At 38.6% G+C, this 23930-nt stretch overlaps 1 protein-coding gene across 3 annotated transcripts in view; it reads left to right on the top strand.

The window, feature by feature from the left end:
- DYM (dymeclin) overlaps nt 1-23930 on the top strand; it is a 387283-nt gene that overhangs the window by 285129 nt on the left and 78224 nt on the right. For 2 of the 3 annotated variants that reach the window (XM_047764400.1, XM_047764407.1), the window contains exon 15: nt 17610-17792. The exons of the other annotated variant lie outside the window; for it this stretch is intronic. In XM_047764400.1, the coding sequence (XP_047620356.1) occupies nt 17610-17792 (183 nt within the window). The remainder of the gene's footprint in view (nt 1-17609; nt 17793-23930) is intronic. 3 annotated transcript variants of the gene reach the window in all.

Here is a 23930-nt window from a genome sequence, read left to right as displayed (position 1 = left end):
CAGCTAGTCAATGCTAAAGCTGGAGTTCAAATGTAGGCCTGACTCCAGAGCTTATGTTCCTAACCACTCTGCTGTGCTGTCTCTGGGAAGCCTCTTTCCCCCAACCGCCCCCCCCCCAACCCCCAAGTGTTCCCACAGCAACTTCCCAGGGTGTATCTACTCTAAATAATAGCCTATGTAAACATATGGACATGTCTGGATCACTGCTTTGTCCCCAGCACCTACCAGATTATATATTCTGGTTTACTAATGGACCATATAACTTATTTTATGTGTCTCATAATTTTCTATTCAATGCCAGACAACGTGTATAGGACAGCAGAGGCTAAAGCAAGAAATATTTATGGCTATAAATGGGCATACCTCTGCTGCTAGACTGCTAATGTGGAGTTGAATCATTCTAGTTAGGACTGGAGTCAGGTTTGGCTTTTGTATCTTCATTGCACCACCAAATTCAAATTCCCCAGCAATTGTTATCTGTGCTTAAAGACTGAGGTTGGGTAGGGTTTTGTTTGTTTGTTTTTTCCACTGTTCCTTTACAGGGAGTCCTTGCAGTAGAGTTAGAGAAGAGAAGGAATATTTCTATTGTCCTGGTCCAGCCTCAATCTTGGGGAGTCCCAGGGTGCACCACGGTCTTAGAGGTATGGCTTTCTCAACATCTCTGCCCCAGCTCCCCTTGGCAACCAAACTCTGCCTTGTATCTGTGGTTGGCCTTGAGTTGGAGCTTACTGCCCCTTCCCCAGTGATAACAGACCTCCGCTTGGTGTTGGTATAGGTACGGGATCCTGGCCCCAGTCCCCAGTGTGAGAAAGTTTTTGCTTCTGTCCTTCCACCAGCAGAAATGGACCATTGCCTGTGTCCTAGGGATGAGAGGGTTTCCTGCTTCTTGTTCGGAGGCAGATGAGTCCTGTCCCTACTCTCCCCTAGAAACTGGAAATCTGCCTGTGCTCTAGGCCAAAATGGTCTGCTGCCCCAGTAGTATAACTTTCACTTAGCCTGAGAAGAATACCGGGGAAGTAGCAGAGTCTTGGTGCCTGTCCCAGCTGCAGCTGGTCACCTACTGTGAGCTTGAACCTGGGAGAGGCTGATGGAAAAGAACTTTGGGATGAGTGCAAACCCCACTGTATCTGAGGCTTGCCACTTCCCAGACTGACACATTAGACCATGCTTACCTTTTAAGAATTCATTGAAATTTTAGCTGATTTTTTCTTACCCACTTCTCTAGAGACCACCTGTTCTGCCTGCGCTCTGCCAAAAGTGAGGGAGTGCTTGTGTTCCTTCTCTCCTTCGGGGAATTGTCCCTCTTGGGAATTCATTTCACTTGATTACCTTGCAGCATCATTCTCTGATGGCCTTAAGAAGACTTTTGACTTATTATATTATCTGGCTTTTCCTCATTGTTAGGTTAGGGGATGTGTTCTTTGCAGCTTTCCGTATCCTAAGCAGAAGCCAGTCCAGGTCCCTTAATGCTTCCATGCATTGCCCAAAGCATCCATTTATTTCACATTTGAGGCTCAGAAGGTGACTTGCGGAGTTCCCGTCATGGCTGAGCAGTTAATGAACCCGACTAGCATCCATGAGGATGCGGGTTCAATCTTTGGCCTTGCTCAGTGGGTTAAGGATCCAGCGCTGCCGTGAGCTGTGGTGTAGGTCACAGATGTGGCTTGGATCCAGCATTGCTGGGGCTGTGGTGTAGGCTGGCGGCTACAGCTCCAGTTGGACGCCTAGCCTGGGAACCTCCAGGTGCTTCGGGTGCAACCCTAAAAAAGACAAAAAGAAAAAGAAAGTGACTTGTCAAGTCTATGGCAAAATGGGACTAGAACCCATTCTAGAGCTTCTCTCTAGTAACTTGTAGCTTCCTCTCTTTTTCCTTTTTTTAAAACATCAGGGCTATAGCTCCCTTATATGTGATTCTTTACTGACTCTCTTAGCACCACTTACCATTCTTCCCAAGAAAGAATGAAGAAAGGACACCAAGCATCATAGGTCCCTAACGTGCATGTGAAAGCCATGATATACAGTTTTAGAGATTATTTTCTGTGCATTGACAGTATCAAAGATAATTAACAACTGCTGAAAAAAATAAGTTTGCGGTAGGAGAATCAGTAGGTTCCTTGGTTTAGAGGATGATTATTTTCAAACTTAGCCTTATACATTTCTATTCTCGAAGCTTTTTGGAGTTTTTTTCCCTTCTAAATGGATGGTGACACTGTTTTAGGTGCTTGTGATAATCTAAAATAAATTCTGGATTTTACTGAAGTTTGAGATCGCCCTAAAGATTTTTTGACATTAATTATGTTTTTGGTTAGTCTAAAAAAATTTGCCATCTAAAGTAAGTATTTTCTACATTCTTTGTGAAAACAAAGACTAGAAACTAGGAAGGGGTTTTTAAAATTTCATAAGCACTTATTTTTACAAATAAAAAACTACCGCTCGGATGAAGTGATTACCTGAAGTCACAAAGCTGGTTTCTGGCAGAATTGGGACTAGAACTGGGACTCTTGTATCTCAGAGTGGGGTGATGGGAGGCACACAGTAGAATGTCAAAGCCATTTTTTAAAAAAGAAATACATCTTCCTAGGTAATTATTTTACTCTGATACTACTTTTTGTAGGCTGTGGAAGGACATTGGTTTTATAATAATAATAATAATAAAGCCAGTGTAGGAGAAGAATGGAAGTGAACACTGATTCTTAATGCAAACATTGAATTTTTTTTTTTTTTTGTCTTTTTGCCTTTTCTAGGGCTGCTCCTGCGGCATGTGGAGATTCCCAGGCTAGGGGTCTAATCGGAGCTGTAGCCACTGGCCTATGCCAGAGCCATAGCAACGTGGGATCCGAGCCACATCTGCAACCTATACCACAGCTCACAGCAACGCCGGGTCCCTAACCCACTGAGCAAGGCCAGGGATCGAACCCGCAACCTCATGGTTCCTAGTCAGATTTGTTAACCACTGCGCCACGATGGGAACTGCAAAAACATTGAATTTTAAAAAACAAAATGAAGGAGTTCCTGTTGTGGCTCAGTGGGTTAAGAACCAGACAGTGTCCATGAGGATGCAGGTTTGACCCCTTGCCTCGCTCAGTGGGTTAAGGATCTAGCGTTGCCACAAGCTACGGCATCAGTTTCAGATCTGGCTCAGATCCTCTGTTCCTGCGGCTGCGTCATAGACCTCAGCTGCAGCTCCCACTCGACCCCTAGCCCAGGAATTTCTGTATGCCGCAAGTGCAGCCCTTAAAAAAAAAAATTGGAGAGTTCCCTTGTGGTGCAGCAGGTTAAAGATCCAGCATTGTTACTGCAGTGGCTTGGGTCACTGCCGTGACTCGGGTTCAGTCCCTGGCCCAGGAACTTCCACATACCATAGGTGTAGCCAAAATTAAAAATAAACACATTTTTGAAAATTTTAAGAAATGGAAACCTCTCTTGGGGTGAGAAGCACTGCCCTGCACTCCACTTGCTACCCAGTGTGAGGAGCCTGCTAAGGTGTAATAAGCTTGTTGGTGCTGCAGCCTAGCTGGATTTCCATCAGAACATTCCTTTTTTGTGAGTTCTCTGGCTGTTTTCCACGTGTGGGAAAACATGTAAAGTTAACCCATGTCCCCTAGCAGCCACCATTATCTTGCCTTCCTGCCGCCAGTAAGCATGTTTTAAATAACAGACTTTGCAGGGTTCTACTTGAGGCTTTCTGGCCACATTCAGACCCTGTCCAAGACATGAGGAAAGTGGCCACACTCTTTTTCCCCAAGACATGGTGCCTTCTGCCCTCCCTCTCTGTCCTCCCCCTCACATTATTAAGGTTTCAGGTTGTCTCCTCTGGTCACAGAATTGATTCTTCAGCTATGATTTTGCGTGTAAGAGAAAGCCGGGTCTTGCTATCAGAAGCTCGATATTTTGGGACAAATCCAGTTCTGGCTGGAAATAACATGGTCACAAAGCTTTTCAGCTTGTGTGCCAATGAATTTTAACAACACAGAGATAACAAGACTCCATCCCCGAATGATTGGCTTTGAAGGCCATTTGCACGTTAACTTTAAAGAGTCTTGCCCGTGCGCTTCCTCCCCCTCTTCCCTACTTTGGCAGAGTCCCATTAATTTTGTTGAAGGTTTTATTTTCTGCTGAAAATGCAGGAAATTTAGACAACTCTCTTGGAATCCCCCCAAAACTAATACAAACAAGATACATATGCTTCTCTTAAGGAAACTAAAAATAAATGATTTGAAACTATTTAACTGTGTAAATTCCCTCCTAAAAGGAAAAGGAAGTTTATACAGTGAAGCAGCCATGACTGCTGTTGACAGGGTAAGATACTTGCAGAACTGCCAGCTTGTCCGCCTGACATCAGCTCACTCCTTAGCACAGAACTTGTGCAGTGCTCATTACTGACACGTACAAGACCATCAGAAGCATCCGAAAATGGAGCCATTTCCTCAGGGCCTTTGTTTTTACATTTGAGATTTTCTGCAATAAAATAAGTATGCTTTTCCCCTCTTTTTTTGAGAGAAAAGTCTGTTTGACATGGGACTTATTCCTGGAATGGAAACTATACTAAAAAGAAAATGCCATGAACGAAAAAAGCATAATATTCACCAAGTATTTTGCTGCTCTACCAATGAGCCATCCGATTTTATCTCTGACAGAGCTAATTCTGGTTAGTTTCTAAAAACAAGTCTTTTTTTGAAAACTTTATTGCATAAATGTAAGTCAGTTTTTGCTATACACTTCCCTAATTGACCAGTTTTGTGAATTAATAAAACTAAGAGGTGTGATTCTTTGTAGTTATAATAATTGAACTAATTTATCTTTATGTTAGAAAAGCAGTATCTTTATGTTCTTTTTGCAATAATGTCTAAAATTAAAATGATTTTTCTCCTTAAAATACTTTAATGAATTTTTATTTTAAAAAACACTCGCATGGCACTTAGTATGTGTTACACTCTGTTTTAAGGGCCTTATAAATCCTATCTCATTTAACCTTCGTGAAAAAAAAAAATCAAATAAGAACCTTTTTTAATATCATTTGAAATTCTTTTTTTTTTTTTCTTTTCTAGGCCGCACCTGTGGCATATGGAGGTTCCCAGGCCAAATCAGAGCCGTAGCCACCAGCCTACACCACAGCCACAGCAACACCAGATCTGAGCCGCATCTGTGACCTACACCATAGCTCACCACAAAGTTGTGGGATCCTTAACCCACTGAGCAAGGCCAGGTATCGAACCTGTGTCCTCATGGATACTAGTCAGGTTTATTCCCACTAAGCTGCGATGGGAACTCCTCATTTGAATTCTGACACTGAAATAATGATTAAATTAGAAACCTTTTAGATCTGTTTAACTACTGAGATTTAGATGATGTTGTAATTTCATTTTACGTTTTTAAGTGTGTAGTTTTCTTTCTTTTTTTTTTTTTTCTTTTTTTGAGCCACGCCTGCAGCATGTGGCTGCAGTTCCCAGGCCAGGGCTTAAACCTGTGCCATAGCAGGAACCAGAGCCACAATAAGAAAAATACTGATAACCCAATAGAAAAGAAAGGATAAAATGTCTGAGTAGGTAGTTCATACACATATAAAAATTCTCAATACTTATAAGCATATGAAACTATACTATCACTCATACTGTTCATGACTTTAAACATTAAGGTACTGTATTTCACCCAAATATAGATCACGTAAGCTTTTAGTTCTGTTTACTGAGATTTAGATGATTTTGTGATTTTAGAGAAACCCCATTATCAAATTCATGCTGATTTTTCATCCTTTCACCGGTGATGATGATTACCCAATAATGCTTTTTTAAAATAGAGCATAAAGGATTTCATTTGTTGGTTGCCATACATAGTAGGAACCCACACTAAAATCTAGTCATAGTAGCAACTTGAAGATTCAAGATAAATCGTAAATTATAATTACTGGGATAGTTTTCTTTAGAAATTAAAACTAAGCAAAATTTGATATTTTATTTTGAGTGAATCAGAATTTCCTGGTACAAAGTTTACCCCCTGGCTCATGATTTATTTCATGACCTGCTTGGTGCAGTTGATTTCCCAACAGAAATGGAAGGATTCACAAGGGCAGGGTTTCTAGGAAACAACGTCCACAGCAGTAATGCTGGCGGTTCCTTAAAGAATGATACAGTAGTGGTTAGTAGAGAACCCCTCCTTAAAAAAGAAATGAATTAGTTGCTGGGATTCTAAAAACGTACATTCATGGGAGTTACTGCTGTGGTGCAGAGGCGTTGGTGGCATCTCTAGAGCTCTGGGTTGCCGGTTCAATCCCTGGCCTGGCACAGTGGGTTTAGGATCCACCCTTATCTAGGTTGCCACAGCTGTGGAATAGGGTACTCCCTATGCTGTACAGGGCTGTTAAAAAAGAAAAAAAATAAATAAATAAACGAGACAAGGATTGTTTTTTTAAAAAGCTATGGAAAAGTACATTTATGTACTTATGTATCTTAATCAAGATAACTAAATCTACAGAATTAATTACATCTGTTATCAGAACAGTTCAAATGGTGGGCATCTAACAGAATGTGAATAGATTAAGGCTTTAAACCAGTTAATACTGAGGGACAGTTGGAGTTGCTGATGGGCTTGGGAAGGTGGTTGCTCTGATAGCGGCGTAGAACAAAGGCCAATGAGCAGAAGTACTAAGTAATGGACTTCTGCTGAACCGTACCAGCTTTCTGTAACTACAAAGAAAGAATGAACCGGGATTCTCTCAAATATCTTCTACCCTCAAAGATAAGTTGGTTGTTCACTTGAAGTAAATGGTATAGAAAGGATTTGAGGCCTTAAGGGGAATGTCAGGAGTGTCTTGATTAACTTCTGAGCATGTTTTTTAATTTTGTAATTCTCTGATCAAGTTCTAAGCTTTCTAACTGGATCAGAAAATAACTGGGTTCCTCAGTATTAAGCTAGAAAATTGTTAAATTGAGTAAAATAATATATGCAGAAATTAATACAGAAACCTCAATTCAAGGAAACATCATGTTGTTGTCAAGAAATAATCGCTGTGAAAGTACTTATGGGAATAAATGTGACTGGCCTCCAGCAAGTACAACTGATAGGACTACTTGGTCCTGTACAACCCACATCCAGTAGGTCTAGCAGTTGTTAAATATTTTGGCCTAGTAATTGTTAAATATGTTGAATTTCAGCCCTGTGAATAACCAGGAAGGAAACTGACCTTATCTCATAAACAGGGTAGTTGGGCTAGGGTTGGAAAGAAGGTCTTTTTTTTTTCTCTGTCTTTTTGGGGCTACACCCACAGCATATGGAGGTCCCCAGGCTAGGGGACCAATCAGAGCTGTAGCTGCCATCCTGTCCCACAGCCACAGCAACACAGGATCCAATCTGTCTGCAACCTACACCAAAGCTCACATCAATGCTGGATCCTTAACCCACTGAGAAAGGCCAGGGATCAAACCTGCATCCTCATGGATACTGGTCAGATTACTTTTTTTTTTTTTTTAAAGCAAAGACATTTTATTTATAGAGAAGAGGCAGTCATTTTTTAGTGGATTAACAAAATATTTCATTCTTTTTTGGAAAGGGCCTCCTAGAAGTTGCGTGATCTTTTGTATTCTTTTAGCTAAACTAATCAGTTGAAGGTTGCTGTGTGATTTTTTTCTTTTTTAGTGATTTTTATTTTTTCCATTTTAGTTGGTTTACAGTGTTCTGTCAGTTTCTACTGTACAGCAAAGTGACCCAGTCATACATTTATACCCATTCTTTTTTTCACATTATCCTCCATCATGTTCCATCACAGGTGAGTAGACATAGTTCCCTGTGCTATTCAGCAGGATCTCATTGCTCAGCCACTCCAAATGCAATAGTTTGCATCTATTAACCTCAAATTCCGAATCTATCCCACTCTCTTCCCCTCCCCCTTGGCAACCACAAGTCTATTCTCCAAGTCCATGATTTTCTTCTCTGTGGAAAGGTTCACTTGTGCCGTATATTAGATTCCAGATATGTGCTATCATATGGTATTTGACCTTCTCTTTCTGACTTACTTCGCTTAGTATGAGAGTCTCTAGTTCCATCCATGTTGCTGCCAATGGCCTTATTTTGTTCTTTTTTATGGCTGAGTAGTATTCCATTGTGTGTAGGTACCACATCTTCTTAATCCATTCCTCTATTGATAGCCAGTGTCCTGGCTATTGTGAGTAGTGCTGCAATGAAGATTGGGGTGCATGTGTCTTCTTCAAGGAAAGATTTGTCCAGATATATGCCCACGAGTGGGATTGCTGGGTCATATGGTAGTTCTGTATTTAGTTTTCTGAGGTACCTCCATACTGTTTTCCATAGTGGTTGAACCACTAGTCAGATTCCTTAACTGCTGAGTCATGACAGGAGCTTCAGAAAGGAGGTCTTGATATTTCAATAAACCTAAATTATTTAGTGTTACATGTCAAAATATATGTCAGAAAATTGTAATCAACCACTCCTAATTTAGACTTTTTTAATTTCCAAATTATGTTTAATTTCTCATTTTTATTTTATAATAGTTTTATAACATTAAAATGTACAAAAGGCTTTCTAGTATGAATGACAATATGGCAAAATACAATATATAGAATATCTTTGCTGTAATTTTTCCATATTACATTTTCAGTCAATTTGAGTAATGTCAAGAAACCTCATGTCCTTGTCATTTAATTTATAAATCTTCAGCTGAAAATAATCCTTAAAAGATAGCATTCGAATTAGAACTTATCGCAGAAACATTTTTTTTTTCAAGTTAAGTAAAATACCCAGTATTTCCTTTAAATGTAAGCGGGTTGGTATAACTCCTACGGAGCTTCAGTCAGATCGATTAATGCAAAATGAAAACTAACATGGAGTATGCTTCTTGATGTAAACTTTGCAGTTTATACTTGACCTGACTTGGGAATAAAATAAATGGCCAATAGTTTAGTTTGGGTTTAAGTGAGCAGGTGCTCACTTAATGGTGGGGTACAATACCCTGTTTGTTGAACCAGATTTCTTATTAAAACATCAAAAATAAACTATCAGTATGTTTGGAAGCAGAAATTGTAAGCTATCAATGGGTAATTCATTTTTGATACTTGTTTGATATATTAGGACCTATACTTAACATGAGTATGAAATACTTAATATAAAATTCTGCAGAAAGCTAATACTTTCACTTGTGTTAATAAAGCGGTCATACTGTCTTATTGGGTTGCTTTTACATGACTTTGAGAAAGAATTTTGAAACTCAGAGTCTCTTCCTCCTCTTCTAATTCAAGTACCAATGTGACATAAAAATACAATTGAGAGAACTCTAGTCCAGATTATGTTGCCAGTTTCCAGTATGAAGGTTAACCTCTTCCCTTTGCTCCAAGAACATAAAAGTAATAGATGAGCTATCTCCATAACAGAAGTAGCTATCTCCATAACAGGAGAACATTTAAAACACATGGCCACACCCCCAAATGAGACAGCTACTTCTTTTTTTTCTTTCTTGCTTTTTAGGCCCACACTCATGGCATATGGAAGTTCCCAGGCTAGGGTTGAACTGGAGCTACAGCTGCTGGCCTATGTCACAGCCACAGCAACGTGGGATCCAAGCCTCATCTGTGACCTACACAACAGTTCACGGCAACGCCCAATCTTTAACCCACTGAGCAAGGCCAGGGATCGAACCTGCATCCTCATGGTTACTAGTCAGGTTCGTTACCAGTGAGCCACAATGGGAACTCCTGAGATGGCTACTTCTTGATCAGCTAGAAATAGAAAAAGCCTTCAAAGCAGACAGCAAGGACTGAAGCAGTGAAGCTGCCAAGCTCCAGGTCTGGAAGGAGGCAGGAGTGGCCGGGAGCACAGCTGCTGCAGGGCAGGAACAGCACTAAAGGTGCCCAATGAGAGGCAGCACATTAGTGCCAGGTTCCCTGCTGGAAGTTGAAAGCTAGAATAGATCACTCATTGAGATCACTTATTTAAAAGATCCTGGGGAGTTCTCATTGTGGCATAGTGGAAACAAATATGACTAGTATCCATGAAGATGCAGGTTCGATCCCTGGCCTCGCTCAATGGGTTGAGGGTCTGGCGTTGCCATGAGCAGTGGTTTAGGCCAGCAGCTGTAGCTAGCTCTGATTCAACCCCTAGCCTGGGTACTTCCATATGCCACAGGTGCAGCCCTAAAAAGACAAAAAGAAAAAAAAGAGAGAGAGAAAGAAAGAAGGAAAGAAAGAAAGAATTCTGAATAGAGGTACTGGTAATAATGACTATTAAGTTCTATGTCTAGGGAGGTGGGAGGACACAGAACCAGCCTCGCAATGGGATCTTTTGAGCCCTGTGTCTTGGTGATGGACGCTGCCCATGCTACCTTCAATGTGACTGCGGGGCAGCAGCCCTGACATAACCAACAGTGAGACCTAGTTTCAGGGGGCTCTAGGAAGCTACTGAATGACCTGTGGGAGGGTTGGGGTGGGAATTGGGCCACATTAGATGAACCTACATCACCAAAATTCCAAAATGCACTGAAATCTGGCTAAATGCTAAGAAAGACAGCCAATGTATTCATGATCATGATTACAGTAAATTTGTCCAAAGAGATTCAAAAATGAACTGAATAATTTCAAAATTATTTTAAGTATTTTTTGTATCCTCAGAAATGAATATAATATTCATTATATTATGAATATAATTAGGGATATAATATTCATTAAGAAGAATAAATAATTATGGAATAAAAACAGGGAGAAATAAAGCAAGAACATGACTCAGAACATTTTAATTAGAAAGCTTAGAATGAAAAATATGGTCATTAAAACTGAAAGCTCAGTAGACAATAAATTCTAAACAGGCAGAGTTAGTAAGTTGAACATAATGAGGAAAAAATTATCAAAATTATCTTTATGGAAGAGACTTGGTTGTCAGATGAAAAGTACACTCTGAATATGGAGCAGGATAAAGATAACACCTAAAGCACATGATTGTGAAACTCCGGAGTGTTAAAAGATGGAAAGTAAATCTTAAAAACTATCAGAAAGATTATCTACAGGGAAATAATAGATATACAGTAAACGTCTCAATGGCAAAAATAGATGGCAGGAGAAAGGGAACTTTCTTTAAAATGCAGAAGTATCTTTAAAATGTAGAAGAAAGTAACTGTAGGAGTTCCCTTGTGGCACAGTGGGTTAAGGATCCAGTATTGTCACTGCTGCAGCTTGGGTTTATACTGAGATAAAATAAAATGTAAGAGTGAATGCAAAATAAAGACATATTTCAGCCACACGAGGATTAAAAGAGTTTCTTGTCCTTAAACTTCATTGAAAGCACTACTAAAGGACATACTTCAAAGAGAAGAAAAAGTAAATATGTAGAGGCATGGGGTGCCAGAAACAGTGCTATGTGCTAAAATTCATATGTAAATTTAGTTATCCCTTGACTTTTTAAAAAATTCAATTTATCAGAGTATAGTTGATTTATAGTGTCTTGGTTTCAGGAGTACAGCAAAGTGAATCAGTCATACATATGAATCTATCCATTCTTTTTTCCCACACAGGTTATTACAACCGTTGACTTTTAAAGAAAACAGTTTATAGGGTTTTATTAAAGATGAAATTTAAAACCTAGGCAACTATAAAAAAAAGCAAGGGAGGATGGAGTCAGGGGCTTACTGTTCAAGGAGAAGTGAAAGTGTGTTAACTTCCTTGGATCTTGTTCAGGAGGGGAATAGCATTTTTATTTTTATTTTTTTATTTATTTTTAATTAATTTATTTTTTTTTGGCTACACATGTGGCATGTGGAAGTTCCTGGGCCACTGATCAAACCTGCACCACAGCTGCAGCAACACCAGATTCTTAAGCCACCGTGCACAGGGGAATGTCCTTTTTACTTTCTTTCTTTCTTATTTAAATATCAGTATTTTTAAAGTTGGGTATGTATGTTAAATTTTTAAGGGCTACCTCTGTGAGAATAGAAATATGCTGTCTTTAGCCAGTAACCCAGCAGAGAAGAAGAGGAGCCAAGGTAATAAAAAGCCTTATTAATTCAAGAGAGGCTAGAAAGGGAAGACAGGTTTGGAAGAGGTAAATTTATAAAGGGTGGTAAACAGAAATGTGACAAATTATCCATCCCAGAGATGATGGCAACACCATCTTTTGTCTCATATATTCTGCCTCACATGCTTTTATTAGAACTTTGCCACTCCTCAGTAAATAATGTGTGGCACCATTGGTAGTAACTCTTAAGTGGCAGTGACACCAAGTGAGTGCCAAAATTAGATCTCTTGGAACCTTCACACCCTGAGGAAGCTCATGGAGCCCAGAAGAGTCCATATGAAGAAGATTCCCCACCCCCAGCTGTGCCCCCAGCTCACAGCCAGCACCAACTTGCCCACCATTTTATGATAGCAAGCTATCGTAAAAATAGCTTCTCCAGCTCCCAGTCAAGCAGCCCCATGAAGCCACATGGAGCAGAGACAAACTGTTCTCACCAAGGTCAGCCCGAATTGTTAGCCAAACAAATGATCACTGCTCTTCTAAGCTGCTAAGATTTGAAGTACAGGCATACCTCAGAGATATTGCAAGTTTGGTTCCAAATCACTACAATAAAATGAATATCACAATAAAGTGAATCACAAATTTTTTTCTTTCACATTACATATAAAATTTATATTTACACTAAGTCAATTAAGTGTGCAATAACATTATGTCTAAAAAAAATGTACATACCTTAATTTTAAAATATTGCCAAAAACTGCTAACTATCATCTGATAAGAGAAGGTGGCCACAAACCTTCATTTGTAAAAAACACAGTATCTGTGAAGTGCAATAAAATGAGATATGCCTGTAGCTTGTTACACAGCAGTAGATAACTGATATAAGGTCGTAAAATAAGATGATAGATACAAATTCCAAAGATATCAATAATAACATAAGTGGAAGTGGGAGTTCCCTGATGGCTCAGCAGGTTAAGGATCTGGTGATATTATGGGAAATTTTGACATAACTGTCAAAAACTGATGAATCTTTCAGGCAGTGAATATTAAAAGAACAGTTGGGGAGTTCCTGTTGTGGCTCAGCAGGTTAAGAACCCAACTGATATCCATGAGGATTTGGATTTGATCCCTGGCCTTGCTCAGTGGGTTAAGGATCCAGTGTTGCCACATGTTGTGGGGTGGGTTGCAGAAGCAGCTCAGATCTGGCATTGCCATGGCAGTGGCATAGGCCAGCAGCTACAGCTTCAATTTGATCCCTCGTCTGGGAACTTCCATATGCCACAGATGCAGCCCTAAAAAGTAAAAATAAAATAACAATTATACTTGGGAGAAAATGAGGGCAAGCTAGAGCTTTCCTACATTGTCAGTGTAAATATGTTGCCATCGCTCCTTGAGCAAAGTCTGGCAACATCTGCTAACATTACAAATACAACCTTTTCAGCAGTCCTTCTCCTGGAATCTCTCCCAGAGAAACAAAAGTGCCCATATATAACAACAAATCTACCAGGATGCTTATTGCAGCCTTGTTCATGGAAACAGGAAACTAAATTGGATGCCCATTAGTAGGAAAATGTTGTGGTAAATTTTACATATTTTATGTGAACTATAAACCTATAATACATTGCTGCTATTTTGCTTCTGAAATCAGTTTTCTTTTTTTTTCTTTCTTTCTTTTTTTTTTGCTTTTTAGGGCTGCACTCACAGCCTATGGAGGTTCCCAGGCTAGGGATTGAATCAGAGCTACAGCTGCCGGCCACAGCCACAGCCACAGAAACGCCAGATCCAAGCCGCATCTGTGACCTACACTGCAGCTCACAGCAACGCCAGATCCTTAACCCACTGAGCAAGGCCGGGAATTGAACCCACAACCTCATGGTTCCCAGTCAGATTCGTTTCTTCTGCCCCACGACAGGAATGCCAGTTTACTTTTAGAATGATTTCAAATAAAAATGCCTTTATTTCCTTGTGTATATCCACAGCTCTATCTGGCTTCATATTCCTCTTGTCTGAAGAAATTCCTTTAGCATTTTTTACAGTGCAACTGCACAAGTAATACATTATCTCAACTTCTTTCAGTCTGAAAAAGTCTTTATTTCACCTTCGTATTTGAAAGATATTTTGCTAGTTATAGAATTCTTGCTTGACTCTTATTTCAACACTTTAATGATGCCACTCCAAATAGATTGGCTTGCATAATTTCTCATGTGACGTCTCTTGGCTTTATGACTCTGTATTTAATCTTTTTTTTTTTTTCCTTTTTCCTCTTCAGCTGCCTTCAAGATTTTCTTCTTCTCTTTAGTCTTCAGTAGTTTGAATATGATGTATCTAGGTGTTTGGTCTTTGTTGTTGTTTTATAGGGAAGTGTGTGCTTTGGGAATACTTTGGGGTTATTCTGAGCTTCTTGGATCTGTTGTTTGATTCTTTTGTTGTTTTAAGAAAATGCAGCAGAAGTTGGCACATCATCATAAATCAACTATAATTTGAAGAAAAAAAGAAAATACTCAGCCATTATCTCTAAAAGATTCAAGTCTACTGTTGAACCTGTCTAGACATTCTTCACTTCTATTACCAGCTTTTTTAATTCTAGCATTTCCATTTCTTACTTTCTTACAGTTTTCAATTCTGCTAAAATTCCCCATCAGTGCAACATATTGTAGACTCATAGTAGATTTTGTAGATCATAGTTCTTTCAAATTCCTTATTTGATATTTTCAGTATCTGTATAACTCTAAATCTTCTGATTATTTGTCTCTTGGACATGGATTGTTTTTACTTGCTTTTTTGTCTCAAATTTTTAATGAAATTAAAGCTGGACATTCTGCTTAAAATAATACAAGTGGAGGTAAATTTTATGGAAATAAGTATACCTTTTTCTCTGTTAGACCAAGGGTGGTCTTTTCTATAAGGAACCAGATAGTAAATATTTTTCATTTTGTAGGCCATACAGTCTTTGAAGTGAAGTGTACTTTATCTGATATTAATATAGCCATTACTGCTTTCTTTTGATTAATAATTGCATGATATATTTTTTCCGTACTTTTACTTTCCATCTAACTTTACTTAAAATGAGTTCCATTTGAATGAAGTTTCTTATAGACTGCATATAGTTGGAGCATATGGTTTTTATTCACTCTGTCATTCTTTGAGTTTTAATTATTGTATTTAGACTGTTTACAATTAATGTAATAATTGATATGTTAGAGCTTAAGTCTACCATTTTACCTTCTTTTCTGTTTGTTCCTTGTTTCCTTCTCATCTGTCTTGTTTTCCTGCCTTCCTGTGGATACCTGAACATTTTTTTTTAGTGTTTTGTTTTTATGTATTGGTAGTATTTTATGTACACTAGCTCTTTGTATAGATTTGTTCCATATGTTTTACATGCGTAACTTACCACAGTCTAGTAACATTGACATTTTCCCCATTCAGGTGAGATGTAGAAACCTTCCCCTCTTTAAATCCCTTTGCTCTCCCTGGTTTATAATACAATTGTCTCAGGTGTTCCTTTACTTCCATTGAGATCCACATCGGACATCGGCATAATTTTGGCTTCAACTGTCAAACATAATTTAGAAAATCAGGAGGAGAAGGAGAGTGTGGTATTCGCATGTATTTTTACTCTTTCCATTGTTCTTGCTTTGAGTTTTGCTGTCTTACAACGATTTCATGTTCAGAATCCCAAAGACCATTAACTCTGAGGAAACAGAAGCAAAGTAATAGGCTTTCTGTCTGTAAATCTGAACATTGGAATGACAGTGAAGAAAAACAAGGTTATATTCTGAATTAGACAGTTTTCTTAGAATTGGCAAGACCCTGCCACTACTTTATATTGTGCAAGTCTAATGATTTAGGGTGATAAAGTGATAAGAGTACAAATTAGGCTCTATTAATTGAAGGGCTGAATAAATTCTAAATCTCCTTCTAGATTGGCCAGTCTATAATTTATTACATGAAATTTATATGTATCACTATACTAAGTTCAAAAGATTTTTTCATTGTTAAATTTTTTTTTCCCACTGTACAACAAGGGAATCAAGTTATCCTTACATGTATACATTACAATTACATTTTTTTTTCCCTACTCTTTGTTCTGTTGCAACATGAGTATCTAGACAAAGTTCTCAATGCTACTTAGCAGGATCTCCTTGTAAATCTATTCTAAGTTGTGTCTCATAAGCCCAAGCTCCCGATCCCTCCCACTCCCTCCCCCTCCCATCAGGCAGCCACAAGTCTTTTCTCCAAGTCCATGATTTTCTTTTCTGAGGAGATGTTCATTTGTGCTGGATATTAGATTCCAGTTATAAGTGATATCATATGGTATATGTCTTTGTCTTTCTGGCTCATTTCACTCAGTATGAGAGTCTCTAGCTCCATTCATGTTGCTGCAAATGGCATGATGTCATTCTTTTTTATGGCTGAGTAGTATTCCATTGTGTATATATACCACACCTTCCGAATCCAGTCATCTGTTGATGGACATTTGGGTTGTTTCCATGTCCTGGCTGTTGTGAATAGTGCTGCAATGAACATGCATGTGTCTCTTTTAAGTAGAGTTTTGTCCGGATATGTGCCCAAGAGTGGGATTGTGGAGTCATATGGAAGTTCTATGTATAGATTTCTAAGGTATTTCCAAACTGTTCTCCATAGTGGCTGTACCAGTTTACATTCCCACCAACAGTGCAGGAGGGTTCCCTTTTCTCCACAGCCCCTCCAGCACTTGTTATTTGTGGGTTTATTAATGATGGCCATTCTGACTGGTGTGAGGTGGTATCTCATGGTAGTTTTGATTTGCATTTCTCTAATAATCAGCGATGTTGAGCATTTTTTCATGTGTTTGCTGGCCATCTGTATATCTTCCTTGGAGAACAGTCTATTCAGGTCTTTTGCCCATTTTTCCATTGATTGATTGGCTTTTTTGCTGTTGGGTTGTATAAGTTGTTTATATATTCTAGAGATTAAGCCCTTGTCTGTTGCATCATTTGAAACTATTTTCTCCCATTCTGTAAGTTGTCTTTTTGTTTTCTTTTGGGTTTCCTTTGCTGTGCAAAAGCTTTTCAGTTTGATGAGGTCCCATGGGTTTATTTTTGCTCTAATTTCTATTGCTTTGGGAGACTGACCTGAGAACATATTCACGATGTTGATGTCCGAGAGTGTTTTGCCTATGTTTTCTTCTAGGAGTTTGATGGTGTCCTGTCGTATATTTAAGTCTTTCATCCATTTTGAGTTTATTTTTGTGCATGGTGTGAGGGTGTGTTCTCGTTTCATTGCTTTGCATGCAGCTGTCCAGGTTTCCCAGCAATGCTTGCTGAATAGACTTTCTTTTTCCCATTTGATGTTCTTGCCTCCCTTGTCAAAGATTAGTTGACCATAGGTGTCAGGGTTTATTTTGCGGGTTCTCGATTCTGTTCCATTGGTCTCTCTGTCTGTTTTGATACCAGTACCACACTGTTTTGATGACTGTGGCTTTGTAGTATTCAAAAGATTTTTTACTCAAATCCTTTAGTAACTGATAAAATTCTAGAAATTCTTGACAAAAATAATCTTAATGGGTTCTTCTGTGGTCTTTCCAATGCTATTACAATTGTAAAGCAGTTGCCCTCATTCTAATTAATTCTGTGACAAGTAGAAAAACACTGACTATAGGGATTTCCTTTCTTTATCAGGCACAAGACCTAAATGTCATTGAAGAAGTGATTCGAATGATGTTAGAGATCATCAATTCCTGCCTGACAAATTCTCTTCATCACAATCCAAACTTGGTGTATGCACTGCTTTACAAACGCGATCTCTTTGAACAATTTCGAACTCATCCTTCATTTCAGGATATAATGCAAAATATTGATCTGGTAAGTATAAATGGAGATATTTATTATGACTCTTAAAAATATTAAAGTAGAGAAAGTTTAACAAACCTTGATAAAAACTACAATAGTCTCTTGAATACTAACTAATCTGTGTGCTCTGCTGTAACAATTTTACCTTCTACATATGTGTGTATGTATTGTATATAGACATATATATATATACATGCGCACATATATGTTTAGAAGAATTGAAATCATACTTTTTATAGTTCTATATTCCAGCATTTTTACTTAACATTATTAACATTTTTCTGTGATGATATCAATTCTTTTAAAATCTCACATTTTAATATCTATTCAACCTATATTATAGAGGTCCTAAAATACATTTAAACTCTTACCCCATTGCTTATTTGGTTGTTGCTAATATTTTGTATTAATCCATAATTAATAGTTTATAAATAATTTTATCTCACCTTTTTAAGTTATATTTTGGTTTAGTCTTTAAAACTGGAATTCCACTAGTTTTTCCTGTCAGACATATCTGTATTTTTAAGGCTCAACCTATGTCAGATTGATTTCCAGAAATACCATACAATTAGTGCATCTGTGTATCATGTTACACTTGTACAAGTGGTCTGTGAGAGGATCTTTCTCACTGTGTTTTTGTAGCTTTGAGTATTATGATTATTTTAATATTTGTCTATATCAAAAAATAGTATTTCACTATTGTTTTATAATTTTTAATTTTTATTTCTTTCATCATTAGTGTGATTGGACATTTTTCATAGGTCTATGAACTTTTGCTTCCTTTCCTTTTTAAAAATGTTTTTCTGCTAAATTATCTATTACTGTATTAATATTTTCCAATTCAGTTTGAGTTTACAATATTTCTTGTATAGCTAATCAGGTTCACAGTGTTATGCACAAGAGGAAATCCCTGTCCCTGTGTTACTTAAATTTAGGAAGATTTTTAAGAATTAAAGTATCGCACAAATATAAATATATAATTTCCAGCATAAGTAAGCACATACATACACCTTTCTCCTGGTGCCTCATGGTAGAATTTGCTGTATAATGTGTATCATGCCAAACCATTTCTTTTGGGGTACAGCCATTTTACTCTCCGACCAGTGGTGGATAAGAATTCCTGGCGTTCCCGTCATGGTGCAGCGGAAACGAATCCGACTAGGAACCATGAGGATGTGGGTTCGATCCCTGGCCTCACTCAGTGGGTTAAGGATCTGGTGTTGCCCTGAGCTGTGGTGTAGGTAGCAGATGCTGCTCAGATCTGGCGTTGCTGTGCTCTGGCGTAGGCCAGAGGCTACAGCTCCAATTTGACCCCTAGCTTGGGATCCTCCAAATGCCATGGGTGCAGCCCTAAAAAGACAAAAGACCAAAAAAAGAAATTCCTATTGCTTCACATCCTTATGAGCATTTAGTTTGTCTCTTTTGTAAGGCATCTCATTATAGTTTTAATTTGGATTTCCTCTTTTGTAAAGCCTATTCAAGTCTTCTGTCAGTTTTTCTGAGTTATTTATGTAGATTCTTTGTCTATTGTGGACTCTCAGCCTTTCTTGGTTATGTTTTACAAATAGCCAGTCACTAACACAGGTGCAAACTTTGTGACATCACTCTAAAACTCTTCTCAAAATAGTCAAACATCACATTCTCGGTTCCATTCTTTTTTTTGGAGACCTGCTTCCAGCCCCAACCAGGTTGTACTCTGGTGCATCCCAGCTGTAGCTTCTTCCTGGGAATGTCTGTCATCTGTCTCCTTTGCTTGGCTCAGCCCCTGTGCCTTCCTTTTTCTTGATTTGTTGCTTCATATTGGTGGAGCATATACTCCAGTAGCTTTCTGGGGGAAGGGTGTATGTGAAATAGGTTTTTTTATTTTCTAATGTCTCATGTCTAAAAATGTTTTTCTTCTCTCTTTATATGTGACACATTGTCTTTGGAAGCTCTTCCAGTTGCTTTTCTTACTGTGTTTTGAAATTTCATGATATGCTGTGCCTTGGTCAATTGCATTTGGTTCTTGGAGGGCCCTTTCTAGAGACTCATGCTTAGAACTTTCAGATATTCATTTTAATTCTTTCTTTCCTGTTGTCTCTGTCTCCTGCTGTTTCCTCTCTATGAAACTCCTGTTAGAAAGGTGGCCATTTCTTTTCAAGCCCCCAATGTCAAGATCACTAAGTCTTATTTCTTGGACTGATCAGTGTCCTCATATTAATAGTAATGTAAGCCCATCTGTGAGGGTTTTAAAAGAGGCTAGATAGAAATTGGGGGTGGGGAAGAGAGGGTGAAAGTCACAGCTTCCTGTCTCCTTTCAGGATAGCAGCAGTGTATGGTTGGACACATGGACTCTGATCAAATGTAAGATATTTAAGAACATCTCTATCCATTCTCATAAGCCAGTTTGCCCAAGTAGGTTAATTTTTGCTCATCCCAGTAGAATCTTAAGTACTTGTTAGGTACTTAATTGAAATCAGCTTTGGGCTATAACCAGGCTCCCATTCTAGACTCTTAGCCCATAGGTTTTATGAATTGCTAAATACTCTAGAATCCATTCAGTTATGCAGTTTAACTACAACCATGTATACGGTTGCAAATCTGTTCATTGACTTGCTTCATATCACTTCTGTGTAATGATTGCTGGTAAACAAGAAATAAAAATTAAAACTCTTGAAGTTCCAGCTGTGACACAGTGGGTTGAAGTATCTGGTGTTGCCACAGCTGTGGCATAGCTTGCCAGCTGCAGCTCGGTTTCAGTCCCTGGCCCAGGAATTTACATATGCCATGGATGTGGCCATTAAAAAAAAAATTAAAACTCTGCAGTCAGTTTAATTAGTGTTTTCATGGGCTTTCCTTAAGTTACCTCAACTATGTACCTAATGGTTGCAGCTATAGCAAATTATTTTGCCATGCACACACTTGTCATTTTCCAAAGCCACTATCAATATTATTTATTTATTTATTTTGCCTTTTTTTAGGGCCACACCTGCAGCATATGGAAGTTCCCAGACTAGGGGTTGAATTGGAGCCGTAGCTCCCCAGCCTATGCCACAGCCACAGTAACGCCAGATCTGATCCATGTCCATGACCTACACCACAGTTCATGGCAAATGCCAGGTTCTTAACCCACTGAACAAGACCAGAGATTGAACCTGCATGCTCATGGATACTAGTCAGGTTCTTTACTGCTGAGCCACAGCAGGAACTCTGATATCATTTAGGTTTCATTAACAGACTTGGGGTAGCCAAGTTGTTATCTTTGCAGTTAGGATAAGTGAGAAACACCATTCCAAATGAGTGTGTTTATATCTTAGAATTAGACTTGACATTTCTAGTCTTTAATTAAATTCTTTCTATTATGAACCAGTACTTCCATGTAGATTTGTTGATATTTAGGATGTGTGAGAGCATCCTCAAGCTGCTTCTCAAATATTTCTTCTCTGGCCCCATATCCTTGTTAACTCTGGGTTTAATGGGTATAAGCATTATTGTCCTTTTAAAATTGTTCCTTTAAAATTGACGATATTGTTCACAAGATAGTGAAACAGATGCCCAAGGGACATTCATCACAGCTTATTTCTGCCTTCTTTTGTTGCCTAGATGCTTTTTGACAACCGGGTAGTCTGTAGTTCACAGTCCAAGGATGCGTATTAGTGGAAAAAGTAAAGTCCATAGGGGGAGTCTCCTGGGGAAGTGCTATCCCTTCTCTGATCCCAGCTCTCAAAGAACCTATCCAGACAGGAGTTTCTGGAGAGAAAAGTAGGTCTCTATTTCTCCTAATAGTGCATTCCTCATAGGGATCTCGGCAATTACAATGTTGAGAGGAAATAACTTTTCTCTGTGAAGACAGACTTTTCTGGCCAGCTTATTGCTAAGATGCCAGTTCTAGCCAGCCAATTCATGGATTTGTCCAAATACATTTCTAGTTTCTTGCTAGTACCATTTTGGGGATTGAAACACTGAGATTGAAAAATTCATTGTTCATGTGAGTAAAGCTTCAACAAAACCCATTCTCTTTTACCTGGGAAGTTGGCCTTGGGTTAAGCAGCTTTTAGCTCTGTTCCCTGGAAGTCTGATGAAGTGGAATGTCAGCCGTGTTATTAGGTAACACTGCTGTGATCAAATGAGAATATGATAAAATGACATTTGATTGGTAAGTGGAGTCTAGACTGGAAGGACTGAAGCTTTGGGCTTCCCTGAGTGAGAAAAATCATAACCAGGCATGTCCTTTACAGGGATGTAGAAGCTGAGATTATCACAAGAGGTATTGGCTTCTATTTGGGATATGGCTTCTTAGTGAGGGTGGCTATTGGATCTCACATCAGAGCTATCACTTGAGGGTCCAAAGACTGGCCCTGAGACTGTTGCGAGCACTCCTAGGGAAAGCAGAAGCCTGTAACCGTGCTGTTGACATGCTCTTTTTCCTCTCCTTTTGTCCTTTTAAATTAATCTGATGCCAAATGTAGCCTGTTATATGAGTCTCTTGATGTCTAATTGGGTCTAAGAATACCACCCCAGAATGGGCATGTTTTCTTGTAATATCTCTCTTAAGTTCCAGGGTTTATCCAGATCTTTGAATTATAGAACTACACCATATGTCCTTTTTAGCTTTCACATTTCTGACCTGCATAATCTTCATTGTTTTAGTCTGCCCTTTTGGCAAACCCCTACCCCGTCTATCATAACCTTTTGGGGAGGGGTTTGAAAGTTCCTGGGCCATAGCATCGACTCAGGCTTTGAATCCTTAACCTCCTGCGCCAGGAGAACTCAGCGGTGACATTTGCCTTTCCCTGGACTTCTTTGATTTCAGTTTCTTTCATCAGTCCTTCCTGTCTTTTTTTCTCCTTTTCTCCTTTCCTTCCCCCCCCCCCCCCGCCCCCGGCCCCCGTCTCTCTTACTCACTCTTTCTTCCTTTCTTCCTTTGGATAGTCTCCTGAACTGTGCACAGTGTATGTCAGATAGTCTCTATCTGCTGTATATTGGAGGGAAATGTTTTCTTTTTAATTGCCAAAACCTCTTTTCATAATAGCCAATTTTTTCCTTTTGTTTCTGATAAAATACTCACCCAGAGTTATTTTTTCTCTCGTCATAACTGTAATAGGTATTAGATCATCACATTATGACACATCGTTTGGATTTATTTGGCTTTAAATGTTTAAACCACATCAAAAATTGTTTGCTCCCTTTCTATTCACTTTATCATTAGCATTGCTTGCTTTTATTGCATGCTTTCTAAGCAGTTACGTGAATTATCTCTCTTAATCTTCATTAAAAAATAAACTTCATTAAAAAATATATGAGGTATATTTCATTTTAATTTTCAATTATAGATAAAGAAAACAGCTTAGAAATATTTAACTTGCTTGTGCTCACACATTCAGAAAGTAATAGAGCCAGAACTTAGACCCAGGCAGTTTGATAATAAAATCCATATTGTAATCATAATGTCTAACTACTATCCACATTCACTAAAAGTTCCTACAGTTTCTCATTGGTTTGCCTGTTCACTATCTGAAACATCTGAAAACATATCCAGGAATTTCACTGTTTTCTTTCTCCATGGAGTTCACTTCTGATGTCAAATCAATCTTTATAGCACCAGTGGTGAAAGCAATATTCTTTTCTTGGTAACCAGCCTGCTGACATCCTTAAAAATATCCCTGAAGGACCATGTTAATTTTTTAAAGGACACACAAGAACCATGCAAAGGATTTAAACTATATCAATTTGAAAATCAGTCTCCTTTAGAAGAAGCAAAAAGCAGAGAGAAGGTGAGGAAATAGAAGGGACCTCACTGTTTATCTCACAGTGTTTAATCACATGGAAATAAAAGCAGAGTGTTAAACTGAACTTACATCCAGTGCTCACTTTCCTGTTCTTGTCAGAATGGGCTCCTTATCAACACTCCAAATCTGTTCAGTGAAAAATGCATTTAGGGGGTAAATATTTGGCTGTGTGCTGTTATGCAGTTCTTAAAAATAGATAAATTTATGCCTAAACATTTTCGAGTACCTAATAAGTGCTGGGAATGAGTCTAAGTGCCTTTGCATGCATGAATCTTTTATTCTTTTTAAACTGGTAAACTAGTTATTATCCCGCTTTACCAGTAAGGAAGCCAGCAGTCTGAGAGAGGGCTTCCCAGGTGATTTTAACACAGATTCCCCACCT

This window comes from Phacochoerus africanus, chromosome 2 (genome assembly GCF_016906955.1).
Source record: "Phacochoerus africanus isolate WHEZ1 chromosome 2, ROS_Pafr_v1, whole genome shotgun sequence".
NCBI classification, from domain to species: domain Eukaryota; kingdom Metazoa; phylum Chordata; class Mammalia; order Artiodactyla; family Suidae; genus Phacochoerus; species Phacochoerus africanus.
The sequence above is the reverse complement of the archived record's forward strand: the minus strand, read 5'-3'. Positions and strand labels throughout refer to the sequence as shown.